The sequence below is a fragment of the Dasypus novemcinctus genome, chromosome X (genome assembly GCF_030445035.2).
Source record: "Dasypus novemcinctus isolate mDasNov1 chromosome X, mDasNov1.1.hap2, whole genome shotgun sequence".
Classification (NCBI taxonomy): Eukaryota; Metazoa; Chordata; class Mammalia; order Cingulata; family Dasypodidae; genus Dasypus; species Dasypus novemcinctus.
In genome coordinates, this window is record NC_080704.1 from 60,475,416 (window position 1) to 60,500,702 (window position 25,287).

At 47.7% G+C, this 25,287-nt stretch overlaps 1 protein-coding gene and 1 non-coding gene across 2 annotated transcripts; both read right to left on the reverse strand.

The window, feature by feature from the left end:
• Positions 1–14,830: 14,830 nt before the first annotated feature.
• LOC101412404 (melanoma-associated antigen D4) lies at positions 14,831–22,356 on the reverse strand. The gene is made up of 13 exons (XM_004483828.5): positions 22,179–22,356; positions 21,033–21,243; positions 19,869–20,699; positions 19,359–19,562; positions 19,189–19,252; positions 18,881–18,960; positions 18,406–18,497; positions 17,706–17,785; positions 17,574–17,616; positions 17,089–17,151; positions 16,016–16,130; positions 15,238–15,668; positions 14,831–15,041 (listed from the first exon to the last, which is right to left on the reverse strand). The coding sequence occupies exons 2-13, from the start codon at positions 21,240–21,242 to the stop codon at positions 15,032–15,034; spliced, it is 2,223 nt and encodes a 740-aa protein (XP_004483885.1). The 5' UTR covers position 21,243; positions 22,179–22,356; the 3' UTR covers positions 14,831–15,031.
• Positions 16,365–16,493, reverse strand: LOC111762007 (small nucleolar RNA SNORA11). The gene has a single exon (XR_002795226.1). It is a non-coding gene; the product is annotated as a small nucleolar RNA SNORA11 (small nucleolar RNA).
• Positions 22,357–25,287: the final 2,931 nt, after the last annotated feature.

Below are 25,287 nucleotides of genomic sequence, written 5' to 3' on the forward strand. Positions count from 1 at the left end.
CTGAACATCACTGCACTGTGTGTGTATGGGAGGGAGTGGGGGTTCACAATAACTCTCTTTTCCCACATAATCTATCAGTATCCCTCCAAGACAGTCTTAATGTGTTTCTTTCTTTGGCATCTGCCTCCATGAGCTGAGGGTCCTATTCAAAAATGAACCCAAGGAGATGGACAAGGACAGCCATATTCATGATGGAAAAAGCAAAATACTAATCTCTATAGGCAAACCTGTTGTGTTGGTCAGCCGAAGGGGTGCTGATACAAAATACCAGAAATCTGTTGGCTTTTATAAAGGGTACTTATTTGGGATAGGAGCTTACAGATACCAGGGCATAAAGCATAAGTTACTTCCCCCATCAAAGTCTATTTTCTTTTTTTTTTCCCCAAATTCTACTCAATTTATTCATTTTTTAAAAAGATATTACATTAAAAATATATGAGGTCCCCATTCGCCCCCACAGCCCCCACCCCACCACTCCCCCCCCCCCCAACAACACTCTTCCCCATCATCATGTCACATCCATTGCGTCTGCTGAGTACATCTCCGGGCATCGCTGCGCCCCATGTCCCATGTTCCACACCATAGCCCACACTTTCCCACGTTCCATCCAGTGGGCCATGGGAGGACATACAACATCCGGCAATTGTCCCTGGGGCACCACCCAGGACAACTCCAAGTCCCAAGAATGCCTCCACATCTCTTCTCTTCTTCCCTTTCCCCGCACCCAGCAGCCACCATGGCCACTTTTTCCACATCAATGCCACATTTTCTCGATTATTAACCACAACAGTTCATGAATAGAATATCATTAAGTCCACTCTGATTCTTACTGTATTCCTCCTTCCTCTGGAACTTGGCTTGGTTGTGTCCATTCCACATCTATGTCAAGAGGGGGTTTAGATTCCACATGGATATTGGATGCAATCCTCCTGCTTTCAGTTGTAGGCACTCTAGGCTCCATGGTGTGGTGGTTGACATTCTTCGACTCCATGTTAGCTGAGTGGAGTAAGTCCAATAAATCAGAGTGCAGGAGCTGAAGTCTGTTGAGGTCAGGGCCTGGCTATCATATTGTCAGTCTAGAGCTTCAAATCCCCTAGATATATCTTAAGCCCCAGCACCAACTACAATTCCAGTAAAGTAGCATGAAAGCCTTGTGAAAAGAGATCCCATCTGAGTCCAGCTCCATCATGCAGAAACATCAGCTCCAAAGAAGGGCCAACTGACATGGCAGTGAACCCCATCTGCCATGACCATAGAACCTGTGAGTCTCTTTAGCCCTCAAAAGGACCAATACCTAGGGTTGTAGTATCTACTTTATCTGTCTCTGAGACTCTGCTCAGGTGTGCATAAGGGCAATCCTTCTGACAACCTCCAGACTCTTTTTTAGAGACTCATAGTCATATAAACTCATTTGTCCTTTCCATTTCCCCCTTACTTTAGGTCAAACAGCATTTTTAACTCCTGTTATTATATGCAGACAGGGATATTCTGCTGGTCCGCGTTGAACCTTTAATTCAAGGTCATTTTCTAGTTGCATCATCAGTTGGTACTTGGTAGTGATCCCTCAGTGCCAGGGAGGCTCATCCCTGGGTGTCATGTCCCATGCTGGGGGGAAGGCATTGCATTTACCTGCTGAGTTTGGCTTCGAGACTGGCCACATTTGAGTAACACGGAGGCTGTCAGGAGGGAACTCCTAGGCACAGTGCTGCTCTAGGCCTTGTTCTTATTTCAGGCGTATAGGCTCACAAGCATAGTCATTAGTATCAGGGGCTCACTGTTGGACCCTCATTCCTTCCTGGTCCTTACCGTTGCACCTGGGGGACTGCTGCTGCTCCCCTAGGGACCACGACAGAGCCCTCCCCGGCCAGGAACCCAGTACCCCCCCCCCAGCTGTTGTTTTTAATTGTTTCCACTATGAGTACATCCAAACATTTCCATGCACCCTGGACACATGCCCTGTATATCTCCCTGTCAACCATATGTCCCCTGTCAATAACATCCCATACTGGTATTCCTCCACTGCCATTGTTGAACCATTCTGTGATCCAAAACTTCCTGAAAAGTGAAGCCCAATATAATGTCAGGTTCCCTTACTAGTAAAATGGAATATAGCGATGAGTTTAAAGGTTAGATATAGAATACATATTGATTTGGAAAAATTTTACATCCTATCTTTTTCTTTTCTTTATTCCTAATTATTGAGCTTCTCTTCACAACAGCCCTAGATCACAGTAATTCATATATACAATATACAGTACTCCCACACATCCACCATAAAACCTTTTCCCTTCCACAGCGATAATCTTTTAACTTATTCATATCATATTTACTGAAACTGATGTACAGACTCTGAGACAATAGCTTTCAAACAAGGTGATATCTGTGCTTACAATGTGGTCCATACTTTAGGATATACAGTTTTCTAAATTTTTTAGTTATTCTATGTTTTACATTATGTTTTACATTATGGTTTACATTATTAGTCTGACGCCCCTATAAGTTTTTGGTGTAATATTACATGTTTTATATCCATCCTTGTGTACTCTCGCAAAACCCCTCTCTTGCCCCCACATTTACCTTGGTTCCATCCATTCAACATCCATTTTCCCTTCCCCTTGGCGTGCAAAGCGACAGCCAATCTCCATTTCCCGAGGAGCCACGTCCAGATATACTTGCAACAGTGTTCAGGGCCTGACTTGCTCAACTGCCCTAATGCCCTGAGAGCCACCCTTTCTCTCGAGAGATACAGTTCCCTCTATTTGATGGCATTAGTCCTCCCCAGGATGTGGGTCCATCAAATTCTATTTTCATGTGTTGGGACAAGACGGCTGCCAACATCTGTGGGGGTTTAGGCTTCCTGGGTTCCTCTCTTCTCGGGGCTTGCTTCTCTTTCCACTGTGTGCTTAATTCCCAGGGCTCCAGCTTAAGAGGTCAGCATCAAGCTCCAACATCAAAACTCCAGCATCAAAGAGCCTCCAACTCTGTCCTTTGCCATGTCTTTTATCTGTAAGTCCCCATCCACCAATGGGTGGGGACTCAACGCCCTACTGATGTGGACCAATCAAAGCCCCAATCATGATTTAATCACGCCCAGGTACAGACAAGTTTACAAACATAATCCATTATCTATTTTTGGAATTAATAAGTGTATCAAACTGCTACGCTCCACCCTCTGAATTCCAAAAAGACAATATTACATTTATTCAAGAAAACCTTAACTCAGTAACAATGCAAGTACTAAATCATATCACAATCAATTTAAAGAAGTACAGTTTGTCCTGGGGCAAATCCCATCTGCTGTGTATCTCTGAAACTTACAAAACCATTTATATGCTTCCAATACACAAATGGACAGACATAGGAAAACATTTTCATTACAATAAGGAGAAACTGGGAGGGAAACATGAGTCCCGGTTTCTCTACAGCTCAGTAGACCTGCAGGGCAACCTCTGTTCGATTTCAAAGTCAGAGAGTCATTCTTAAGATGATGGATGGTTGTCTTTGGGGCCACCTGGGACTCACCTTTTCCACAGGCTTGCCCATTGGCCATTTTCTCAGTTCCACTCTCACCACGGATCTGGGTTTTGACCAAGCTCTAGACCTCACCCTGCAAGAGCATGGGGGTGATTGCCATACTTTACTGAATCTTTGGGTTAGAGTCTTAACCCCCCGAGTACTGTGACATGAGGACTATATTCCCCCTAACCTTTGGCCTACAGGCTCAACTCTCTCAGAGCAGTGAGTTGACCACCTGGCCTTCCCTAATCCATGGGGGACAGGTCCACCACTCTCAGACCTGTAAGGTGCAGACCTTAATCGCCCTCATCCTTGGAGAATGGGCTCCACCTTCTCTGTACCCTGGGGCAGCAAAACTTTCCCAGAGCATCTGTCAGGAACATCCACCCTCTTCAACTGCTGGGGCAAACTCACCCTCTCTGTACACATGGATGGGGTTCCTCTCTTGGCCCAAGGTGATGCCTGAGTTCCAGATCGCAGCTTCCATGGTTTTCCTGTTCAAGTTATTTCCCCTTCAATCACCCCTTTCAATGTCCCTCTTATTCCAGGCTGACAGTGGCTTTGTTCATACAGCTCTCTCAAAAAGCCTGTTGGCTTTGCATGCAGGAAGCAGGCATCCAAGTCACCAGACAGTAAGACTTTCCACAAGTCTTTCCAAGATAACTGCATCTTCAATCCTGATTTACAAATTCCAAGTTTAGTTAAGTCCTCCAGTGGGGCATTTTCATCTGGCAGCTTGGTTTCCAAAGGCTTGGAATTCCCAGAATCAGATTTTGTTTTCTTTGTGCCCTACAGTTCAGCCCTCAGCATATCTCTCTCATCTAGCATTTTGCTCTAGGCTGCAAGCAGAAGCCAAGCCGCATTCTCCGGGTTTAATTTGGAAATTTTTTCAGCTAAATGCCCAGGTTTGCCATTTTCAAATTCTGCCTTCCACAAAGCACCGGGAGTTAATCTTGCTAAGTTCTCTGCACCTTTAAAACACGGGATCGCCTTTCCTCCAGTTTCCAAAAATTGTTTCATCATTTACTTCTCAGGTGTCATAAAAAGTCCCTTTAGTATCCATATTGGTATCAACAGTCTCTTCAAAGCGATCTAGGTCTCATCCTCAAAGCATTTCACAATTCTTCCAAAAAATACCCCTTACCTATTGATAAAACCATTCCAGTATTTTGGTCATCGCAAAAGCACCTCCCCACACCTCGGTACCAGATTCTGTATTAGTAAGTCAAAGGGGCGCTGATGCCAACTACCAGAAACTTGTTGGCTTTTTTAAAGTGTATTTATATTGGGTAGGAGCTTACAGATACCAGGCCGTAAAGCGTAAGTTACTTCCCACAGCAAAGTCTATTTTCACAGCAAGACAGCTGCCAACATCTGTGGGGGGTCAGGCTTCCTGGGTTCCTCTCTTCCCAGGGCTTGCTTCTCTCTGGCCTCAGGCTTCCTCTCTTCCTGGGGCTTGCTTCTCTTTACTCTGTGTCCTTACTTCCCGGTGCTCCAGTTTTAGACTTCAGCATCAAGCTCCAACATCAAAACTCCAGCATCAAAGAGCCTCCAACTCTGTCCTTTGCCATGTCTTTTATCTGTAAGTCCCCACCCACCAACGGGTGGGGACTCAACGCCCTACTGATGTGGACCAATCAAAGCCCCAATCATAATTTAATCACACCCAGGCACCGACCTGTTTTCAAACATATTCCAGTATCTATTTTTGGAATTCATAACTTTGTCAAACTGCTACACCTGTATATATCAATAAACTTAACAACTGACTTGAAATGGGCACATTACCCCAAAGAGCCAAGTTGTCAATATGGGCTCAAGAGGAAATAAAAATTCTGAATATCCCTGGGTCTCAAAAAATAATTGAAGTTGTAAATAAAAACATTATAACAAAGGAAACTCTAGGCCCATATAGCTTCATCAATAAATTTAATGGACTATTCATGGAACAATGATAAAATCCCATACAAAGTCCTTCTGAACATGGGAAATATTTCACAGCTCACTTTCTGAGGCCATCGTTACACAGAAAACTAGAGCAGAGAAAGATAATATTAGAAAGGCAAATGTTAGTCTAATATCCCTCATAAAACTTGCTGCAGAAATCCTTAATAAAGTAATAGAAATCAATTATGGAAAATATACAAAAAGAATAATGCACGACGACAAAGTAGAATTTATGCCAGAGAGGAAAATTTTGGTTTAGCATTCCAAAAGCAATATAATCTACCATATTAACTGTGTAAGGTAACAAACGTGTGATTGTGTGACTAGATGCAGAATGAGCGTTTGAGGAAATCCAAAACCTGTCCACGACTGAAAAAATAAAAAAAACTGTCAATATATTTGAAGGCTGTCCTCCAGTCTGATAAAGGCATCAACACAAAACAAACCGAAAACATTGACAAACTTGTCCACATTCCCCCTAAGAGTGTGGACACAGAAAAAAATCCACTCTTTCCACTTCTACTCATTAACGTACTGGAAGCCCTAACAAGAAAAGGGAGAAAAATGTGGACTGTGAATTTCAAAGGAATATTCAAGCATGTTAGAAAATCCTATGGAATTGTAGCAGTTTGGTATTATTTATAAATTCCAAAAATAGATATTGGATTATAATTGCAATCTGGTCTGTACCTGCGTGTGATTAAATTATGATTACAGCTTTGATTGGGCCACCTCAGGATGTTGAGTCCCTGCCTCCTTGGTGAGTGGGGTCTCACAGATAAAACTCCATGGCAAAGCAGAGGTGTTGTTGGAGTTTTGATGCTGGAGGAGGTTTTTTTTGTTGTTGTTAGTTAGTTAATTTGTTTGTTTCTCTATTTTTTTTAAATGTTACATTGAGAAAATAAAAGAGGCCCCCATATACCCTCCACCCCCCTCACCCCACTCCTCCCACATTAACAACCTCTTTCATCATCGTGGCACATTCATTGCATTTGGTGAATACATTTTGGAGCACTGCTGCACCACATGGATAATGGTTTACATTGTAGTTTACACTCTCCCTCAGGCCAGCCAGTGGGCCATGGCAGGACATACAATGTCCAGCATCTGTCCCTGCAGTACCACCCAGGACAACTCCAAGTCCTGAAAATGCTCCCACATCATATCTCTTCTTCCCTCTCCCTACTTCAGCAGCTACCTTGGCCACTTTCTCCACATCAGTGCTACAATTTCTTTCATTACTAATCACAACAGTTCCATAGTAGAATATCAGTAAGTCCACTCTAATCCATACTCTATTCCTCCATCTTGTGGACCCTGGGATGGTTACATCCACTCCAGCTCTATATCGAGAGGGGGCTTAGATTTCACACGGATGATGGATGCAATTCTCCTGCTTGCAGCTGTAGGCACTCTTGGCTCCCTGGTGTGGTGGTTGACCTTCTTCACCTCCCTGTTAGGTGGCCGGCGTAAGTCCAATAAACAAGAGGGTAGGAGTTGCAAGCGTGCTGAGGCTCAGGGCCTGGCTGTCACACAGACAGTCCAGAGATTCAGGTCTCCTGAGTATATAGCAACCCCAGCAACAACCACAGGTCCAGTAAATGTAACAAAAGGGGCATGTGTAGAAAGGTCATATCTGAGCCCAACTCCATCACACTCAGGAACACAAACCCCAAAGTAGAGTCAACTGACATGGCACTGAACTCCAGAGCCATATGCCATGACCATAGAACCTGTGGGTCTCTGTAGCCCTCAGAAAAACGAAAACCTGGGGTTGTGATGCTGGCGTTTTGATGCTGGAGCTTTTCTGAGCTGGAGCCTCAGAAGTGAACGCACAGGAGAGGAACACCGAGGAATAGAGATAGCTCCTTAGACATGGCCGAAGCCCTGTGGAGAGAGACAGAGTCATTCACCTGATAGTCTATAGCTGGCCTTTTGGAGAGAGCAGAGCAGCTGAGCCCAGAGAGGAACGGAGCCCCTGGAAGAGAGGAACCCAGGAACCCTGAACTCTTGGCAGAAATCGGCAGACATCTTGCCCCAACACGTGGCAATGGACTTAGGTGCGGAAAGGAACTTATGTTTTATGACCTGGTAAACTGTAAGCTTCTACCCCAAACAAATACCCTGTATAAAAGCCAACAGGTTTCTGGTATTTTCCATCAGCACCCCTTTGGCTGACCAATACAGGAACCTATAAAAACCTGACTAGAACTAATGTGAGCATTTAGCAAGGTCACAGGATAGAATATCAATGGCATTATATATTCAAACACTAGGGGTGAAAAATTGAAAGTCACAATTAAATAAACAACATTAGCAGTATCATCAAAAAACCTGAACTACTCAGGGATAAATTTAATAAAATATATGCAAGACACATAGTCTGAAAGCTACAAAACAACTGAAGGAAATGAAAGTGTACGTAGATTAATGCTTATGAGGAGGAATATCCAAAATTGTTAGGATGTCAAATCTTTCTCAATTGGTCTACAGTTTAAATGTATTCCCAAGCAAATTCAGAAGTGTTTATTTTTTGAAACCAATAAGCAGATTCTAAAATGTATATGGAAATGCAAAGAACCTAAACCAGTTAAAACATTTTTAGAGAGGAAGAACAAAATTAGAGGACCCACACTACTTAATTTAGGGTATACATGTCGATCAACGGACTGGAATAGGTAGCACAGTAATTGATCCACACATATACGGTGAGCTGAATTTCTACAAAGGAGCTGAAAGTAATTCAGTACGGGGAAGTAGAGTGTTTTCAACCATTTATGCAGGAACACCTAGATTTCTATGGGGAAAAAAATGGACTCCTACTTTTCCTGCAGAAATTATCTTCAAATGGATCCTAGCTCTAAAAAGAAGGCTAAAATTATAAAATTATAATTCAGCCTATTTATAATTTAGCCTGTGTGTTCACTTCCCAGGCTCCAGCTCAAAGTCAAGATTCTAGGAAGTAAATATAGGAAATTCTAGAATTTCCTATATTCTAGAATATAGGAAAAAGTGTTGGTGACCTTGGCGAGGGCAAAAGGATTCTTATGTAAGACGCAAGAAGTAATAGCCATTAAAAAAAGTTAACCGGAAATCATCAAATGTAAAAATAAAAAGGCAAGCCATTGACAGTGTGAAAATATTTGCAAAGCACATACCTGACAAAAGAAAAGTAACCAAAAATATATAAAGAATTCTTAAAAAATCCGTAATAAGAAGATGACCCAATAATGAAAAGGCAAAACATTTGAACAGAGCTTTACATGCATGGAAAAACAAAACAAAACACACAACTGGCCAATAAGCACATGCAACAACACTCTATATCATTAGTCATCAGGCAAACTAAAATTAAAATGACAATGATATACCATAACAAAGCCACTAGAATGGCTAAAATATTAATAAAAAAGACTGACAATGACAAGTGCTTACAAATATGTGGGCCAACTGGAACTCTCATATTGCTGATGGGAATGTATACTGGCACAACCACATTGGAAAATATTTTTCCAGTTTATTATGCATTTACACACATAGTTACCATGTGAAGAAGCAAATTTACTTCCATGTATTTACCCAAGATAAATGAAAACATACATGCTAGAGGAATGCGGGAGATGGCAAAATGCTTGAACATATTTAACAAAATAGGGAGTTCCAGGATTCAGATGATCCATCAGAACAACAATGAAACAGGAAGGAACTACTTGAAACAGCTCTTCTGAAACGCCAGGGTCCAGTAGAACACTGTACAGCATCCAGGGAAGAGCAGGAGGAAGAGGCTGGTAAATTACAATAAACACCAGTAAATTCCTCTCTCCTCCCACGGTGGTTACCAGCACCTATTCCCCGTTCTCGCGGTAGGTCACTGTAGGGAAGAGCCCCTGGATAGCTCACTGGAGGCGGAGAGGGTCCTAAAATCCTCTTCCCAAGGCCAGGGGCGGACATGGTTGATTGCTGATCAGGGCTCTTAGTTACTGACTTTGAATTGCTGGGGGCCCAACTCTGAGGGTAGCCACTGTTCCAATTCACAATTGCCAAAAGCTGGAAGTAACCCAAGTATCCATCTACCAATGAGGAACGGGTAAAAAGAGGCAGGACATACAAACAATGGAATATTATTCAGCAGGGAAAGGGTAAGAAGTCCCGATACATGCGAAACGTGAACGAACGTTGAAGACACCATGTTGAATGAAATAAGCCAAACAGAAAAGGAGAAATATTGTATTTTCTCACTGATATGAAAGAAGAATAAGCAAAATCATAGAGTCAGAATCTAGAGCATAGGTTATCATGCGTCAGGGTGAGGCTAGGGAATGGGAGGTTAAGACTTCAAATGTACAGGGTTCCTATTTGGAATGATGGAAGTGGTTACTTAATGGATGGTGGGGATGGTAGCACAACCTTGAGAATGCAGTGAACAATGCTGAAATACGTATCTGAATGTGGTTAGAAGGGGGAAATGTTAAATTGTATATATGGTAACAGAATAAAGATTTTTTTAAAAATCCATGGAACTGCGCTATACTCTGAACCCTAAATTAAACCATGGACTGTAGTTTATGGCACAATTATAAAAATGTGCTTTCATCAATTTTGTAACAAATGTTCCACACCAATGAAAGTGTTAATAATAGGGTAGTATATGGGGATCCTGTATTTTATGCAAGATTGTTCTGTAAACCCACAACTTCTCTAACAAAGAAAAAAAAAAACTCACCAAATACACTGATAAAGAAATTGTGCAAAAATATTCAGAACAACTTTACTCATAAGTCAATAAGTGAAAACCAGTGCGTGAGTAAATGCTTGACCGTCAACAGGTTACTGGACAATCACGTTGTGGCATATTTATAAAATGGAAAAATACTCAGCAATAAAATCCCGCAATCTACTGATTTATGCCAAACACAGATGCAGCTCAGAGGCCTTCATACTGAGAGAAGGAAGTCAGACACGAAAGATTATATCTTGTATGTTGACATATATATGAAATTCTAGGAAATAAATATCTAATATATGGCCATTGGAAGCCTAAGACTTGGTGTGGATGGTAGAGATCCCCTGGAAATGGACATAAGGGAACTTTTGGTGGGATGAAAATGTTCTATTTCTCGATTAGGGTGGTACTTCCACGGATGGTTGAATTTCCAAAACTTATGGATCTCTACACATTAAAATAGGTACATTTTTGCATGCAAATTATACCTCAATAAAGTGGAAAACAGAAGCAAAGCCTTGCCTCTCAGCGAAATTTTGATGGGCTCAGTTTGTTAATGAGGTATCCTCAAAATCAAGACCTCTGATAGTACAAAAATCTAAGGCTAGGTAAGTCATTCATGGTTTCTACTTGTGAGCACTAGGCTGAGGACTCTAGCCAGCCTCTGCCCACCCCACCCACACTCCACACACGGCAGATTAACGACTCGTGCCTCTGGACAAGAATTTTTAAATATAGCTGGTGGATGACTGAGGTTGGACTCATTCTCATGGTTGATTGCGCCTATGCACTTGCCTTTGCCCTTGCCTCCACTGCATCCCAAACTTGTGGCTTCTGGCCTTTTTTTTTTTTTTTTTTGGTGGGGGGAGGGTACAAGAAAGAAAGGAGGAGGAGGAAACTCTGAAAGGGTGGGCTGATCCACGGGCTCTTCCCCAGTATCTCCATTCCAATGGCCAGTATTCCACATTTTCCTAGAACACTTCAGAAACAAGGCGGAACACAGTTTGTAGCTGCTGTCGTCCCACAAGGTACATGGTTATCTGGCTTCAGTTCCTTCAGATTCCTGGCTAAAGGCACTGGACAACTCTTAATAAATCTACAAATTTCCCCACTTGTTCCTTAGCTGCTTTCAAGAGGCTCCCATTCCCCTGGACTTTGTCTCTGATCTCCCCTCCCTAGAGGTTGCAGGAAATATTCAGCTCACTCTAATTTCCTAATGTTTTCAAACGGTGTTGTGGAAAATATCAATTCTGTTGACACTATGTAAGAGTTCCCTTGCTCCACATGCTTATCAACCCTTAGGACACCTGCCTTTTTTTACATTTTAAACTGCTACATAGATATTGGGTGTGTATAGCTGTTTTCATTTTTCGACCTTTGTGCCCCATGGTATATTAATTTTTAAAAATCTTACAATTAAAAAAAAATCCCCCCCTCGAGATGGCTCCCTCGTCAGCAAGCTCATTGCCGGCTCTTTGTGTCTGCTTGTCTTCTTTTAGGAGGCACAGGGAGCCGAGCCCCTGACCTCCTGTGTGGGAGGGGAGCACCCAACCGCTTGAGCCACATCTACTCCCTGCTCATTGTGTCTGCTTGTTTTGCAGCTCATTGAGTCAGCTCGTTGCGCCTGCTCACCTTTTTTTAGGAAGTACTGAAAACTGTACCCAGGACTTCCCGTATGCGAGGCGGAAGCCCAGCTGCTTGAGCCACGTCTGCTCCGTTCTCGTTGTGTCTGTTTGTTTGCCTGCTTGTTTGTTGTCTCATTGTGTCAGTTCACTGTGTCTGTCTGCTCGTCTTCTTTAGGAAGCACCGGGATCTGAACCTGGAACCTCCCATGTGGGAGGCCGGAGCCCAACTGCTTGAGCTACATCTGCTCCCCATTGGGTATATTAATTATTTCAAAAATTTCAAAATAAAATTGCTTTCCTAGCCTCGACTGTTAATCTCATGTATGGGTGTGAGAGTCCATTCCTAATGTGGATGCTGAAGTGTCAGCATTTCCAGGATATTTTGAGAGTGCAAGAGGACAATGGAAAGGTGATATCTGAAGTCCACAATGGCCTGTAAACATGGATCTTTTCTTCAATGCTAGCTTCAGAATAAAGAGTGTGTGAAGTGCGGGGTCATCTAGAATTGGAACCCAGGGAACTTGGGAAATTGACATTGGACAAGTAATTTCCTCTGCCTGCTCCTCATTTCCTCTCATAAAAGGTGATGAGGGGGGATGGCGTAGGGGTTGTTGGGCTGTGAGATTTCTGATGCAGTTCACCTCTCTACTGTTTGGTGCCATCTTTGAAACTGAGGCAGGCATACTAACTTCACTGTCCAGACGAGGAAATGGGGGCTCAGAGAGATGAGGTCACTGGCCCAAGGTCAGAGGACTCAAACTGGCAGAGTTAGGAGTTGATCCCAGGTGCATTCCAGAGCCCCTCCCCTCTGAGATATGCCTGGAGTGGGGGGGGGGGGGGGAGGGAAGGGGCGTGCGTACCTCCCTTTTGTACACAGCTTTATCGTTTGTATGCTGCTTTATCCACTCCCTACACGCACTCACACACAGAGCCATGCCAGCTGCTCACAATTGCCCTGGGGTCCAAGCAGGGCAGGACAGATGTTCTCACTTACTCCCATTACACAGGTGAGGAAGCTGGGGCTCAGAAAGATGATGTGGTAAAGACTGCAGAGCCACAGAGCCTCAGAGCTGGAGGCACCCTCGAAGTACATCTAGTCCAGTATTGTGCTGTGAGAGACGGGGACACTGAGGGCCGAAGAGGGAAGAAATCACTTGTTGAGACAGTGGCAGAGCTGAGTCAGAGACCTCAGGAAATTGGTTCCCTTCTCTGAGTCTGTTCTCTCTTCTGTAAAAGGGGCAACGGTAAGACGCTCAGAGTGTCAGCAAGGGTGGAATGAGATAATGCCTGTGGAGTGCTTGGCACAGAGCCTGATGATGACGATGGCAAAGACGAGGGGGAGAAGCAGGATGGCTGCCCAGGGAAAGCCCGACGAACCTGATGTCTTAGGAGGCTGGGAGGGCGGGAGGAGAGTGCAAGCCTTAAAAGCCTAGGATGCAAAACACAGGAAATATTTTCTTTTGGGAATGGGATTGTTAAATTATCTCTGAGCAGCATACTACTGTCTATATACTTTTCCATTGGTTTGGAGGATGTGGGAGGGAAACCACTGCAAAAGATAATTTGCTAGTATGCCCATACTTGGACAACTTCAGACAAAACTTTTTCTGTATGTTCTCAAGTGCCCTCTGCACACTGTGCTCAAACTCACACCTGTGGCTTATGATGAGTACCCTCACTTCATCCAAGGAAAGTCTTGTGCCTACCAGGTGCACAGCAGCATCCTGGGAAGTTCCCAGGGTGGGGGTGCCAGCCACATTATGTGTAATTCTTCACCCTAGGGCAGGGGTCTCAGTATCCTTCACCTCTCCCACAGCCTCAAGCACAGTCCTGGAAACAGGAAAGGAAGGGAATTTGATCTGTTCAGAGTCACAGAATGTCGCTGTGGTCAAGCATTGACCCAGAATTCACAAAGGAGAAAGCACAGCATCTGCCAACAAGCATATCCGGGGGGAGGGGCCAGGACAGAGACAGCTTCCTGGTGTGGGACCTATGCCTTTGCACAAGGCCCTCCACGTAGAATGCCCCCACACTTGGTTACATGCTCTGCTGTTGCCATCTTGAAGTGCTTAAATAACTTCTGAACAAGGGGCTCTGCATTTTCCTTTTGCACTGGGCCTTGCAAATTATGTAGCTGTTCCTGTGTCAGGATCCAGGTCTGGCTGAGAGAGGACCCCATTCTAGAGGAGGGGCTGGGGCCCTTGCACTGCAGTCTTTCTCCTCCTTATCTGGGGCACTGGACACCGTCCCGGTCCACTACTGAGCACTTCCCTGGAGTCCAATCTGTCTCTGCCCTCACTGTCTTACACCTTGGGGAGTGGCAGCCTTGACACCACCCCCTCCAGCTATCACCCAGCCATTGAATACACCTGGTCCTAGGGTCCTAGGCCTGACCTTTGCCTCACGGGGAGCCTCCAGAACTCCCAAACAGCTCTCAGTTCCCAGTCACAGGGATGGGCTACCTGTGAGGAGGAGAAAACTAGATCCTGCCCTCTCAGTAATAACTCCTCCTCCTACTGGCTGGATGGCTGAGAATGTCATTGTGTGGTCTACCTCATTTTCCTTAAGACCCCTCCCTTCCCAGAGATGAGGTCCTGAAAGATGTGTGGATGGTGAGGGAGTTTCTGGGACAGCACCTCCAAAGATGGGGGAGAAGATAGTGGGTCCAGTGAGTCCCTGTGGACCCTGTTCCTTAGTGGGGAGGACAGTTGGCACCAATGTGCAGTCTTCCATTTGATCCCCTCTCTTGCCTCCCTCTTGGCATCTAACTGGAGCTGCTGAACAACGCTTGTTGGAAATTACATCAGTGTGTGGACTGGGACCTCTAAAAACTCATGGCCTCCACACTCAGCTGGAACCTCAGCACTTCCCAGCATCCCACCCATTATCTACCTGTCTTTTAGGAAGAGGCAGGGTCCACCTCTCCCAGAGAGCCCGCAGAAGTTTCCATCCTACCCTATGAGCACAACCAGCGCCACTTAGAGCAGCAGGTGCACAGGAAAAGGAGGAAGCATCCAGGTTAATTTTGCAACTTTAATGAAGCACTGATAACCAAAAACGCCAAAGCACAAGAAAAAAGCAAACAACAAAAACAGGAAGAGCAAAGGAAGCTTCATCTTGCATGCTCTCTTCAATGGATAGGTACAAGCTGGCCAGAGTGCTAATTCAGAAAGAATGTGAGGAGGTGCTCTGGCCTGGTGAGTAAGATTGCTGCAGTTCATCAGCGGTGTCTGTAAACACAAGAAAGAAAAGAGAAAACACAAATTTAAATACATTAAACAGTGATGGATATAAATGACAAAAAGAGTTCTCTTCCACCGTCTCATCAGTTCCCCCAGCCCACCCTACCCCAGGCCTTCCCCTGACATCTCCCAGCAACTCCACATCCCCTTCTTCAGAGTCTAACTTATCTACTGAAAAACTTACTGGATCCAGGAGAAGAAGTTGGCACCGGCTCGGGCGGCATTTCTGGTGCGGATGGTAGAGCTGGTGCTAGGGCCATCTAGGATGCTGGTGCTGACCCCACCATTGGTGCCGCTGCTGACACCAGCTCTCCATGTGGCTCTCCTGTTGGCACGGTTGCTATTCAGAATGTACTGATGGTATCTGGCCCAGAAAGCAAACGGGATCCTGGCCCAGGCGTCACCGAAATCTCCATCTTCATCCCAGGTCAGGAGCTCCACCTGTATATCGTCCCAGCTCCACCGTCCAACCAGAGCTTCATCCCCGATATTCATCTGGGCCCTCATCTGGGCTCTGGCATGTTCCTCAGCCATATCCACATCCATAGTTTTGAAAGTGTCGTCCACAGCCTCCAAGAAATGAGCTTTCCATTCCCGGGGGTCTCGCTTCTGATTCTGAGATGAAATAACAGCAACCATAAAAATAGAGACAAGACACATTCATTGATGACCTGCTTCCTGCAATGCACCCTACTACGTGCTCTGCATAATGATGATAAAAATAAAGACTACTGGACTCAAGCGCCTATTATTATGTGTCCAACCCGGGATTTCACCCCAACCCTCGTACTTAATACTTCCGTGACCTTGTATAAAGTACTTAGGAAGCGTTCTGAGCTTCTGTATCCCCACTGGAAATATGGGATAGCCAGGAGGAGGCTGTAAACAATAAACAAAGAAGGTATGGAAAGTGCCTACCCCAGTGCATGGCACCTAACAGAGGGTCTGGAGGGTCTCTTTACCTGGGCAATGAATCTCAGGACCCTCATCTTGCTGGTCTCGTGGCGGGCTCGCAGTCCCCAGAGGAATTCATACTCGGGTGGGCTGCTATTGGGGATCTTCTTGTATTCCAGGTACCTTAGTGAGAGAGGAAAAGAAGCTTTTGCTTCTAGCCAAGTGGGCTTGTTTTTTAACCAATGGGTAAGTGATGGCACCCCCTCAACCGCAATGCTGCAGCTCAACTCTCGGGAGAGGATTCCCCTGTCCTTCCAGCCCTTGACTCACTCCCAGGGCTGCCTCCAATACTGAGGCCTTTGAAGTCTTCTGCCATTGGTCTTGCCCAGAAGCTACCTGGAGGTGTACAGGGGAGACCTGTGTAGGGCATTTGTTCATGGGAAGGATGCAAGTTTTGTGCTCCTTGTAACAATAAACCCAGATTCCTGTTGGGTGTGTTGTAAACAGAGGAGCCATTCCTCAGGCTCCCTGCTCTGAGTACACCCCACTGCGAGGGCCTCATCAATGGCCTGGCTGAGTGCTGAAGAGGTCCATCACAGTAGATGACTGTAAAGGCAAGAAAGAGCCAGCCAGGAACAGAATGCTCCATGCACGCTCCTCTACTCTTGATCGTGTGTGTGTGTGTGTGTGTGTGTGTGTGTGTGGTGTGCCTGTATGGTGTATGCAAGCTGTCCAAGGACCAAGGATAGGAATAGGGTGGGCCCTGGCCAGAAAGTCAGGAGAGCTTGGCCCTAGGCCCTCACTAGCATTGGGTCATGCTCAGAGACTTTCTCTCTCTGAGCCCCAGATTCCTTACTTGTAAAACAGAGGGAGTTCACATAACAGCCTAAACGGCAGGTGGCACATGAGATGGTGACTGTAACACACCCTGTACCTTGTTCTCAGGCAATGCTTGCTCCCTTTCCCTGACACTGTCCCGGAGTTCTACTCCCCACAAACTCATATACCCCCACCCATGCCTACAATATGGAGGCGCCCGTCCGTCTAACACAGGGTATGGCATGGGGAATGACTCTCAGCCAGACCAGCACACACAAGGACCACATGAGGGTGAGACAAAGTTAACCTCTTCAATACTCACTTCTGTTTCACAAAGTCATCTGTAATGAGCTTCCTCAGATCACCAAGAAATGGGTGCCTCACCCTGACAGCAAGAAATGGAACCCATGATTACAGATGACAGCAGTGCCCAGATGTGGGCAGGAGCACTCCCTTGCATGATCAAGAGCTTCCCAGCCCATCAGACACCCCTGTGGAGGAAGCCTGAGCACACAGCAGAGACTAGATGGCTACTTTACAAGGAAGCCCAAGTTGGGGGTTTGGCGGAGCCCCTAACCCTGACAGTCTAGCTTAGATCTTGTCTGGGGGCAGAGAGGGGAGAGAGGGCAGGTAAGGGGCTGAGAATGCAGGACTGTTTCCTCATCCAGCCTGGTGAGGTCTTTTGCTCTCTACCTAGTCCAGGACTCCCCATTTCCCTGCATCAGACCACCAGGCAATTGCAATCCTGGGACTGTCTTTTGCCAAAGGACAACAATGAGGGCAGGAGCTGAGAGAGGCCAAGCATACCCAGGGTGCAGTCCCATCTTACGTAGTGCCTCCCAAAGGACAGCTGCAAAGGGAGATGAGGTGCAAGAAATTAACACATGAAAATGAGACTATGGGCCAACAAACACCACATCTGCAGGCCCAGCCACTCACCCTCACTGGCACGGTTGCCGTTCATGAAGATGACACCCAGAATCACTAAGAGGAGACTCAGCCTGGGAGTGTCCTTGGTCCTAGAGGTGTAGAAAGAGGGATCATGTCCAGCAGACATTCGCATGCATGACTGAAGCTGGCTCACCCACCTAGCCTGTCCCAGATTTCTCGGCTGGCGGGGACTTCTTCCCAGCTCTACGCATGGCTTGCTACTTGATCGTGGACAATTCATTCCTCAGCCGAGACTTAATCACTTCATCCATAAAATGTGGATACTAGTACTTCCCTCCCAGAGTTCTGCAGAGGACAGGGTTTGGCAGGGAGCAAATGCTTGGCAGAGGTGTATGCAGGCCTTTCCTGCCCTTTAGCCTTAGGATCTACCCTCAGCAGTAAGCGCTCCTTTGGGGATCACTCTGCCAGTTCTTGACCAGATACTCAGTAGGAAGAGGCAAAAAACAACAAGCCTGCTTTCCTGGGAAACTTCGGGTGATGGTGATGAAACCCTGACAGCAGCAATGCCCCACCCCAGGCTACTATCCCTTTCACCCAGTTCCTGGGCACCACTTCCTACGTGCGGGAGGTATGCTAGGTACTCAAGTCCTCTTTTCCCTGGTTCTTCTGAGCTTCTGAGAGGATGCGGGAGGTTGGGTAGGGATGGGGTAGCACCGAGGAAGGTCACAACCCTCCTTTCCTTTCTTACTTTCCGAGGAGGCGAGCTGAAGAATCCCGTGTGCAGACAAGAATATACAGGTGTTCTTCCTTGTCAATTTCCTTCAGATGGATCCCAAACTTCTACACGGGGGAGAAAACAGAGTGGGAGATCAAAACTCCAGCCTGGGCATCCTGCAGGCAGTCACTCAATTCCTTGTTAGAACTTTTTCTGAGCAGGGCATTCCGCTTGTGAGTAGAGGTGGAAGAAGGGAGGGTGTGAAGGACCTTCACTGTGGGAGGTCTGGCACTGGCCTAGGTGAAGAGACTCACTTCATGAGACAATGAGACGCTCAGAGAGCACAAAAGAGTAACTGAGGGAAGGAAGTAACGTGTCAAACTGCCAGTGCCGTGGAAGCTCAAAGGCAGAGAGGCTAGGAAAGGCTTCTGGAGAAGGTAGTACTGAAATTGGGCCTTAAAGGGACGCAGGGTTCTCCTGCAGAGTTGCACCCCACCTCTGCACCCACCTTTTCCAGAGTGTATGTCGCTCGTTCAATGATTTCTGGGAAATGCTCATCGTATTCTCGGATGACATCCTTCAGCATGTCTGCAGGAAGGGAGAGTAGGGGAGAGCACTTGGGCTGAGTAGGGGCCACAGAGCTGAAGCCTCTTGGTCAGCCCTGTGGAGGGTAGCACAGTCAGGGCCCTATGCTGTGGAAACGAAGGCCCCAGCCATGGCCTGGTGGGGTGGAAGCATGTAAGTGAAGGGATGCCCACAAAATAGGCATGGGGAGGGGGAAGGGTAAATCTCAGGGAGAGGGCAGAGTTTGCCTACCTGAGCATTTAATGGGGATCTTCTTGTAGTCCTTGATCATCAGGTACTTCACCAACTTATTTGCCTGGAGAAGGAGGAATACACGGGAAGATCAAGGCACGGGTGACTGCCAAGAACTGGTCGGTAAGGGAGGAGTGGAGGGAGAGTAGGGGAGAACGCAGACTTCTTACCCTCTCTTGCAGAAGGGTCACGTTGCGAGGTGGCAAGCACAGTACGTGCCTTGAGGGTATCTGGGATGTCAGGGCCATTGGGGGCCGAGGGGCCACCTGAGACCGTGCCATTAATGGGGGCTGTGACGCTCTCCAGGTTGGCGGGACTGTAGGAGGCTCTCTCTCCTCCTCGCTGCTCTCATATTCATCATCCAGGTGCTTGGACTGTATCATTAGAAAGAGAAGAGACACAGGGTTACCAGGCTCCACGTGTCAAATTGCCCGGCATACACCTCGCCCATGCAGCAGGTACTGGGTAAATAAGAGTAGTGTGAGCAGCAGCTGACATGTGTTCAGTGCCAGGCACTGAGCCAACCTCCTCTTCTACCAGTCTTTGAGCTACCTGAGGGTCGGAATCACATGGAGTAAAAAAATGCTCAGCAAGCTTGTGTTTGAGGAACAGGGTCAAGAAGAGAGGAGGGGAGGGGAGCTGAGGGGAGGAGAGGTGTGGAGGTGGCAGGGAGATCTTACCTTCTTTGTCCTCTTGCCTCCCATCCTGGCCCAGGGCTCAGCACTGTGCTGAATGGTGGCAGCTGCACCCTCAGGCTCAGGGATGCCTGTGGCCATCTTGGCCTTCGCAGCAGCTGCTGTCACAACATTCTGAGGCTCCACCCACCGAGTCTTAGCAAGAGCTTTCCCAGACTTGTTCGTCTTGGGCTGGGTGGCTGCCACCTCCCTGGCAGATGCTGCTTGGGGCACACCAGAGGCAGCACTGGGGCCCTCTGTGGCAGCCTCTTGGGCCATGGCAGGTCTCTTGGGGCGTGTAAAAGCCATGCCACTGACACCTGCTGGCTGGGTAAAATCAAAGACATCATTGTGACCCGGGAAAGCTGTCTTGGGCTGGGTGGCATCTAACTCACTGGCATATAGAGCCTGAGAGGAAGTGCGGGTGGTACTAGGGCCCTCGGTAGCAGCCTCCTGGGCCTGGGAGGCTGTCTGGGGCTGTGTGGGGGTTGCTGGAGCCCCAGGGGCAGCCATGTCACTGTTGATTTGCATCTGGGAAATCTGTGAAGAAGCAGGGGTTGTCTCAGGGGTGGCCCCCTGAGACTTGGTATATATCATGGGCTGGGTATCCTCTCCTGAGGCCTGGTCTGTGTCCACTGGTTGGTTAAAGGCCACCTGATCGTTGGAGGCAGTACGGGCAGCAGCAGCAGCAGCCCGAGCAGCACGGTTGGAGGCAGCGGCACGGGCTATATTGGCAGCACGGGTGGCCGTCTCATTGGCAAGTGTTTCTGGGTCCAGCTGCAATGCATCCACCAGGGTCTGGGCCAGCACAGGGTTTTCCAGTTCCCAGGGCTCGTTCTGTAAGGCCACAGAGGAGGGTAAGGGAAGGCAGACAACTTCCATACACTTGCATCATGCTTCCCTGTGCTGGCCAGTCTCCTCCCAGCAGCCAGCCCCAACCTCCCCAAGATCCCCAAGCCCCTCCCCAATCTCCTTCCTCAGAGCAGGAGAGAGAGTTTGGGGGAAGCTGGGCTGTCCTTCCCCACTCAACCCCTTTCTTTCAACCACTCCCTCCTCCGCTCCTCCCCTGCCTTACAGGGGAGAAAAACCAAACCCTGGCCAGAAGTAGGAGTGAGTAAGGTCAGAGGCACGTGGGCCCAGGTCAAACAGGTGGCCAAGAAGGGGCCTCACCGACAAGATGCGAAGTCCGGGACCCAAGCTCCCAAAGGCTCTGAGGACACGGATGTCAAAGCTGGTGAGGGTGCCGTAGCCACCAAAAGCACCAAATTCTTCATAGTCGTTTCCTTCAACCATCTCTTCCTCCCCGACTTCATCGCTACCCTCATCCATGTCTTCAACAGTGAAGCTTTCTGATTCCATGCTGTAGCTTCCCTCAGCCATGCTGCCGATCCCAAAGAGGGGAGAGCTTAGCTCGGGAGGGAGGTTGAGGCGCTTCATGGGGAGGGGGCGAGATCCAGTGTGTTTGGGGGTGAGGGATTTCGCAGAATGTGTGTGGGGGGGTGATAATCACCGGGTTACCAGGCAGTACAAGGGAGTGGGGGAGGTATATTGGGGTAGACTCAGGGCCAGAGCCACAGGAAAGGGATAGAGGAGGTCAGAGGAGGTTCCCGAACGGAAAGGGGCGTTTAGGATGGGCAGGCCCCCCATCCCAGTGGCTAGATGTGAATAGGGGACGGACTTGAGGGCTTGGGTCTGAAGAGTACCAAAGGGCCTCTTTGAGAGAGGGAGAAACAAAGGGTTTGAACTTGAGGGCCGGAGCAGGGCACCAGGATGAAGGCGGAACAGATGGGGGCGCTCAAACAACAGGGACAGTGGAGAGCTCGGAGAAACCGAATCCGCGGGACACTTTGGCTAGGTCGGGGTAGGGGGATTCGGCAGATACAGGTCTAGGTTGCACTCATACAAGAGCGCTAGCGGCGGACTGGATGGGAGCCTCGGACCTAGGTGAGGCTCTAATTGGAGCGCTGGCGGTCTCAAATCCCAGGAATGGTACTCCAGGCAGGGGGCAAGAAGTCAGCTAGGTTGGAGGGATCTAGAAGTGGCAGGGGTGGGGGTGGGGTCTCCGATCTAAGGGATGGGGGTGGGGCACTCAGGTCTGCTTGAAGGGGTTCGTACCACGGGCTCCGGTGTAAGTAGGGTTCAGATCAGGGCACCTGGTTCTGGGGGTTGGCGGGTAGGGCGCCTAACTAGACCTCGGGTCTAATGGAGTTACGGTTCTCTGTGCTTGGGTTTTGTTCAGATCCTGATGGGGAGGGAGGCGCAGCGTGTCGGGTGTCTCTCGCCCTCCCCCGGTCCTCTCCGGGGCTGGATTCTTACCTTCCCTGGCTGCTTCCAATGGCGTCCGTCCCCAGCACCAGGAATCCCGCACAGCCGCGCCCTCGCCTACTGCTGCCAGCACGGCAGCTCCGACCACCCCGCCCCTTTTATCCGCGCACCCCCCCCTCCCACGGCTGGGCAACGATGCGCATGCGCGGACCCCTCCTCCGGCCCGCCCGCTTTCCCAACAAAAGCACTTTCCGCCAGGCCCCCAGTGCGCATGTGATTCGGTTCTTGGTTGGGACTGGCTGCGCTTTCTCCTTCCCGCCATATTCCCCTCACCCCCTCCTCCGACCATGGGGCTCGTCCCACGTGATCATCTACCTCAATCCCCCCCACCCCATTTGCACAGTGCTTCTCAGTCTTACACGACCCCCCTCCCCAAAGCTCGTCCATCTTGGTGCGGGATACACTATGCCCCATTTCCCCAGCATGACGCTATGGTCACAATTAAAGAGGTCTCCAGCTGTGTCTCTAACCGCCACAAGTGCAAATCCGTAACCCAGGACCTAGGAAATGAAATGGCCTAAAGATAGCAGTTTCCTTTGTGTTCTCTTCCAGTATCCATCTCGATGGCCCCCAGACACACTAGGAGCATCAGCTTCCTCAGCTACCCTTTTAGGAAGCTTGCACATCACAGCAGTCTACTTTGTTGGGGTTTGCCTTCCTCTCACAGCAGCCCTGGAAGGTGGATGTCAGTGTCCACATTTAACAGGTCAGGAAGTTGGGCTCAGACACATTGCCTGGACAACAAAGCCACAGAGCCAGTAAGCAGAAATTACAAACCTTGGCTCTGGGTCCCTCTGACCCCAAAACCCAAGTTCCGCTAGTGTGGCCAGGGGACCTGAGGTACCCTCCCATCCTCAGATGGGGGTGAGAGGCGACAGACCTTCCTCCCCAACATCAACAGGTAGAGACCCCATACTCACTTCCCACTTGCCCTGTTTGGGTCCGTCCAGGTGGAGGGATTGCTCCTAGGGGTGCACTCCCAGCTCCGACTGTCAGACCTTTTTGCTGTGAGGGGCACAAACATGCTGTTCCTGAGGCCTCCCTGTGCCAAAGGAACAGACAGGACAATCAGGCACTTGTGAGTCTGAGCCATGGCAAGCTCTGGTTCAGAGTAAATGTTTGCTCTACTTCCTTCCAGGTCTGGAGCATGGGGCAGCTGTGGTCTCGTGCAAAGAAGCTGAGCTGAGTTTCAGAATTCCTGGGATGGACTGTCGGGCCTGTCTGTCCCTAGTTGCGTGAGCCCACTCAGGGCACTCAACTTCTCTGAGCCCCGTTTTCTCTATACACACAAGGATCACTTACTGGGATCCTACCCAAGGATGCACGTGCCGCTGTGCTTCCAGGATGACTGGAGAAGCTCATGAAGGCAAAAAAATGGCATGTGTACATCTCAAGTTGAACGTGTTCATTTTAAAAAATCCATAGAGGATTTTCATATTTGTTTTTATATCAGCCTCTGCCAGGACTCCTGTGTACGATTGGAAGCTATTCCTCTCTAGTGACCAATATCAATTCTACCAGGCTGGTTGACTTTTGTCATCTGTTATGTAGCAAACTCCCCTGTCAGACACCAGTGTCTCCTCAGCCCTTCTTCTGTAACATGTCTTCTGTGGAGCTTGACCAGACCCTTGAAACAAAATCCTTGACAAACTGCTATATGCTAACTCTACTAGTCCCATTTGTACTTTGTCTTTGAGGGCCAAATCCGTACAGCCACAGCCTATGTGACATCTCTGCTAGGATGTCTCATGGGTTCCTCACAGTGACCTTGTTCAAAATTGGTCAATTGGTATTACCCACTACTCTCACAAACTGCTCTCTCTCTCTCTCTCCCTCCCTCCCTCCCTCTCTCTCTCTCTCCCCCTCTCTCTTTCTCTTTCTCTCTCCCCCCTCCCATCCTCCCTCCCTCCCCCTCCCTCTCTCTCCCTCTCTCTCCTCCTGTCTTCACTATCTCAGTAAATGTCACTGTATCCACGCAATTACTCATCCCCTCATTCGAGAAACTAGAAGTCATCTTCCACCACTCCCTGCCTCTCATGCACTGCACCCATGGAGGAAAGCTGTGGAGAGATCCAGAGCTACCTCTCTGTGCAACTCTCCCCTCTCCATTACTTGCAACTCCCTCCTCTCTATTACTTGCTGCAAAGTCTAGCCACATTGGCCTCTTTGAAATCTCAACTCTGTCTCCTTCACTCAGGTTCTCCATTGGCCTCTGTTTGTGTTTCATCTCCCCGTGTTGCAGCCTGGAAACTATCGAGGCATAATGCTGGGGCAACAGGACAAACGGAGATCTCACCTCAGTTTTCCTTTTGTCAGGGATTACTGTCCTGTGTGGCTGGTGGTTCTATGACTTAAAGCCATATATTATTTTCTGCTTTACTAGTTGTTTAGAAGGGAAGGTAAATCTGGTTCCTGTTAAACCATCATGCCTGGAAATACTAAGTATCCATCAAGTATCTTAAATTTTTTCGCTGAGACCTATGCTTTAAAGATGTATCTGCAGTCCTACATGTACATCTAAGATGTACCCAACTAGCTATGCACAGAAAACCCATGGTGTGCATTCCTGGAATTTTAGCTATCTCTAATCCCAGGGAAAATGGACATTTTTTCCAGGTGTGGCAATAAAAAGCCATTGGAGATTTTTTAACTAGCGGGTGAATTGTAAAATCTTATGGCCATTTCTTAATAGATGTCTCTGGAGTAATATTTCTAATGCATGTCTCTGTAGAGGATGGTAAAGGAGTAAGAGTAGAGACCAAGAAGACAGTTAGAAAACTCTGTCTGCCATAATGGTGAGAAATAATGCTGACTTGTAACACTGGCTGGCAGGGAGACAGAGATGCTTTTTCAACATTCATTCCTTGGGGGCGAGCCTTTCTTTCCTTTTATTTATTTTCTTTTTGTAAAAAGATACATAGATCACCCAAAATATTACATTAAAAAATATAGGAGGTTCCCATATGCTCCACTTCCCACCCCACCCCACCCCACTCCTCCCACATCAACAACCCCTTTCATCAGTGTGGCACATTCATTGCATTTGATGAATACATTTTGGAGCACTGCTACACCACATGTATTACACTTTACGTTGTAG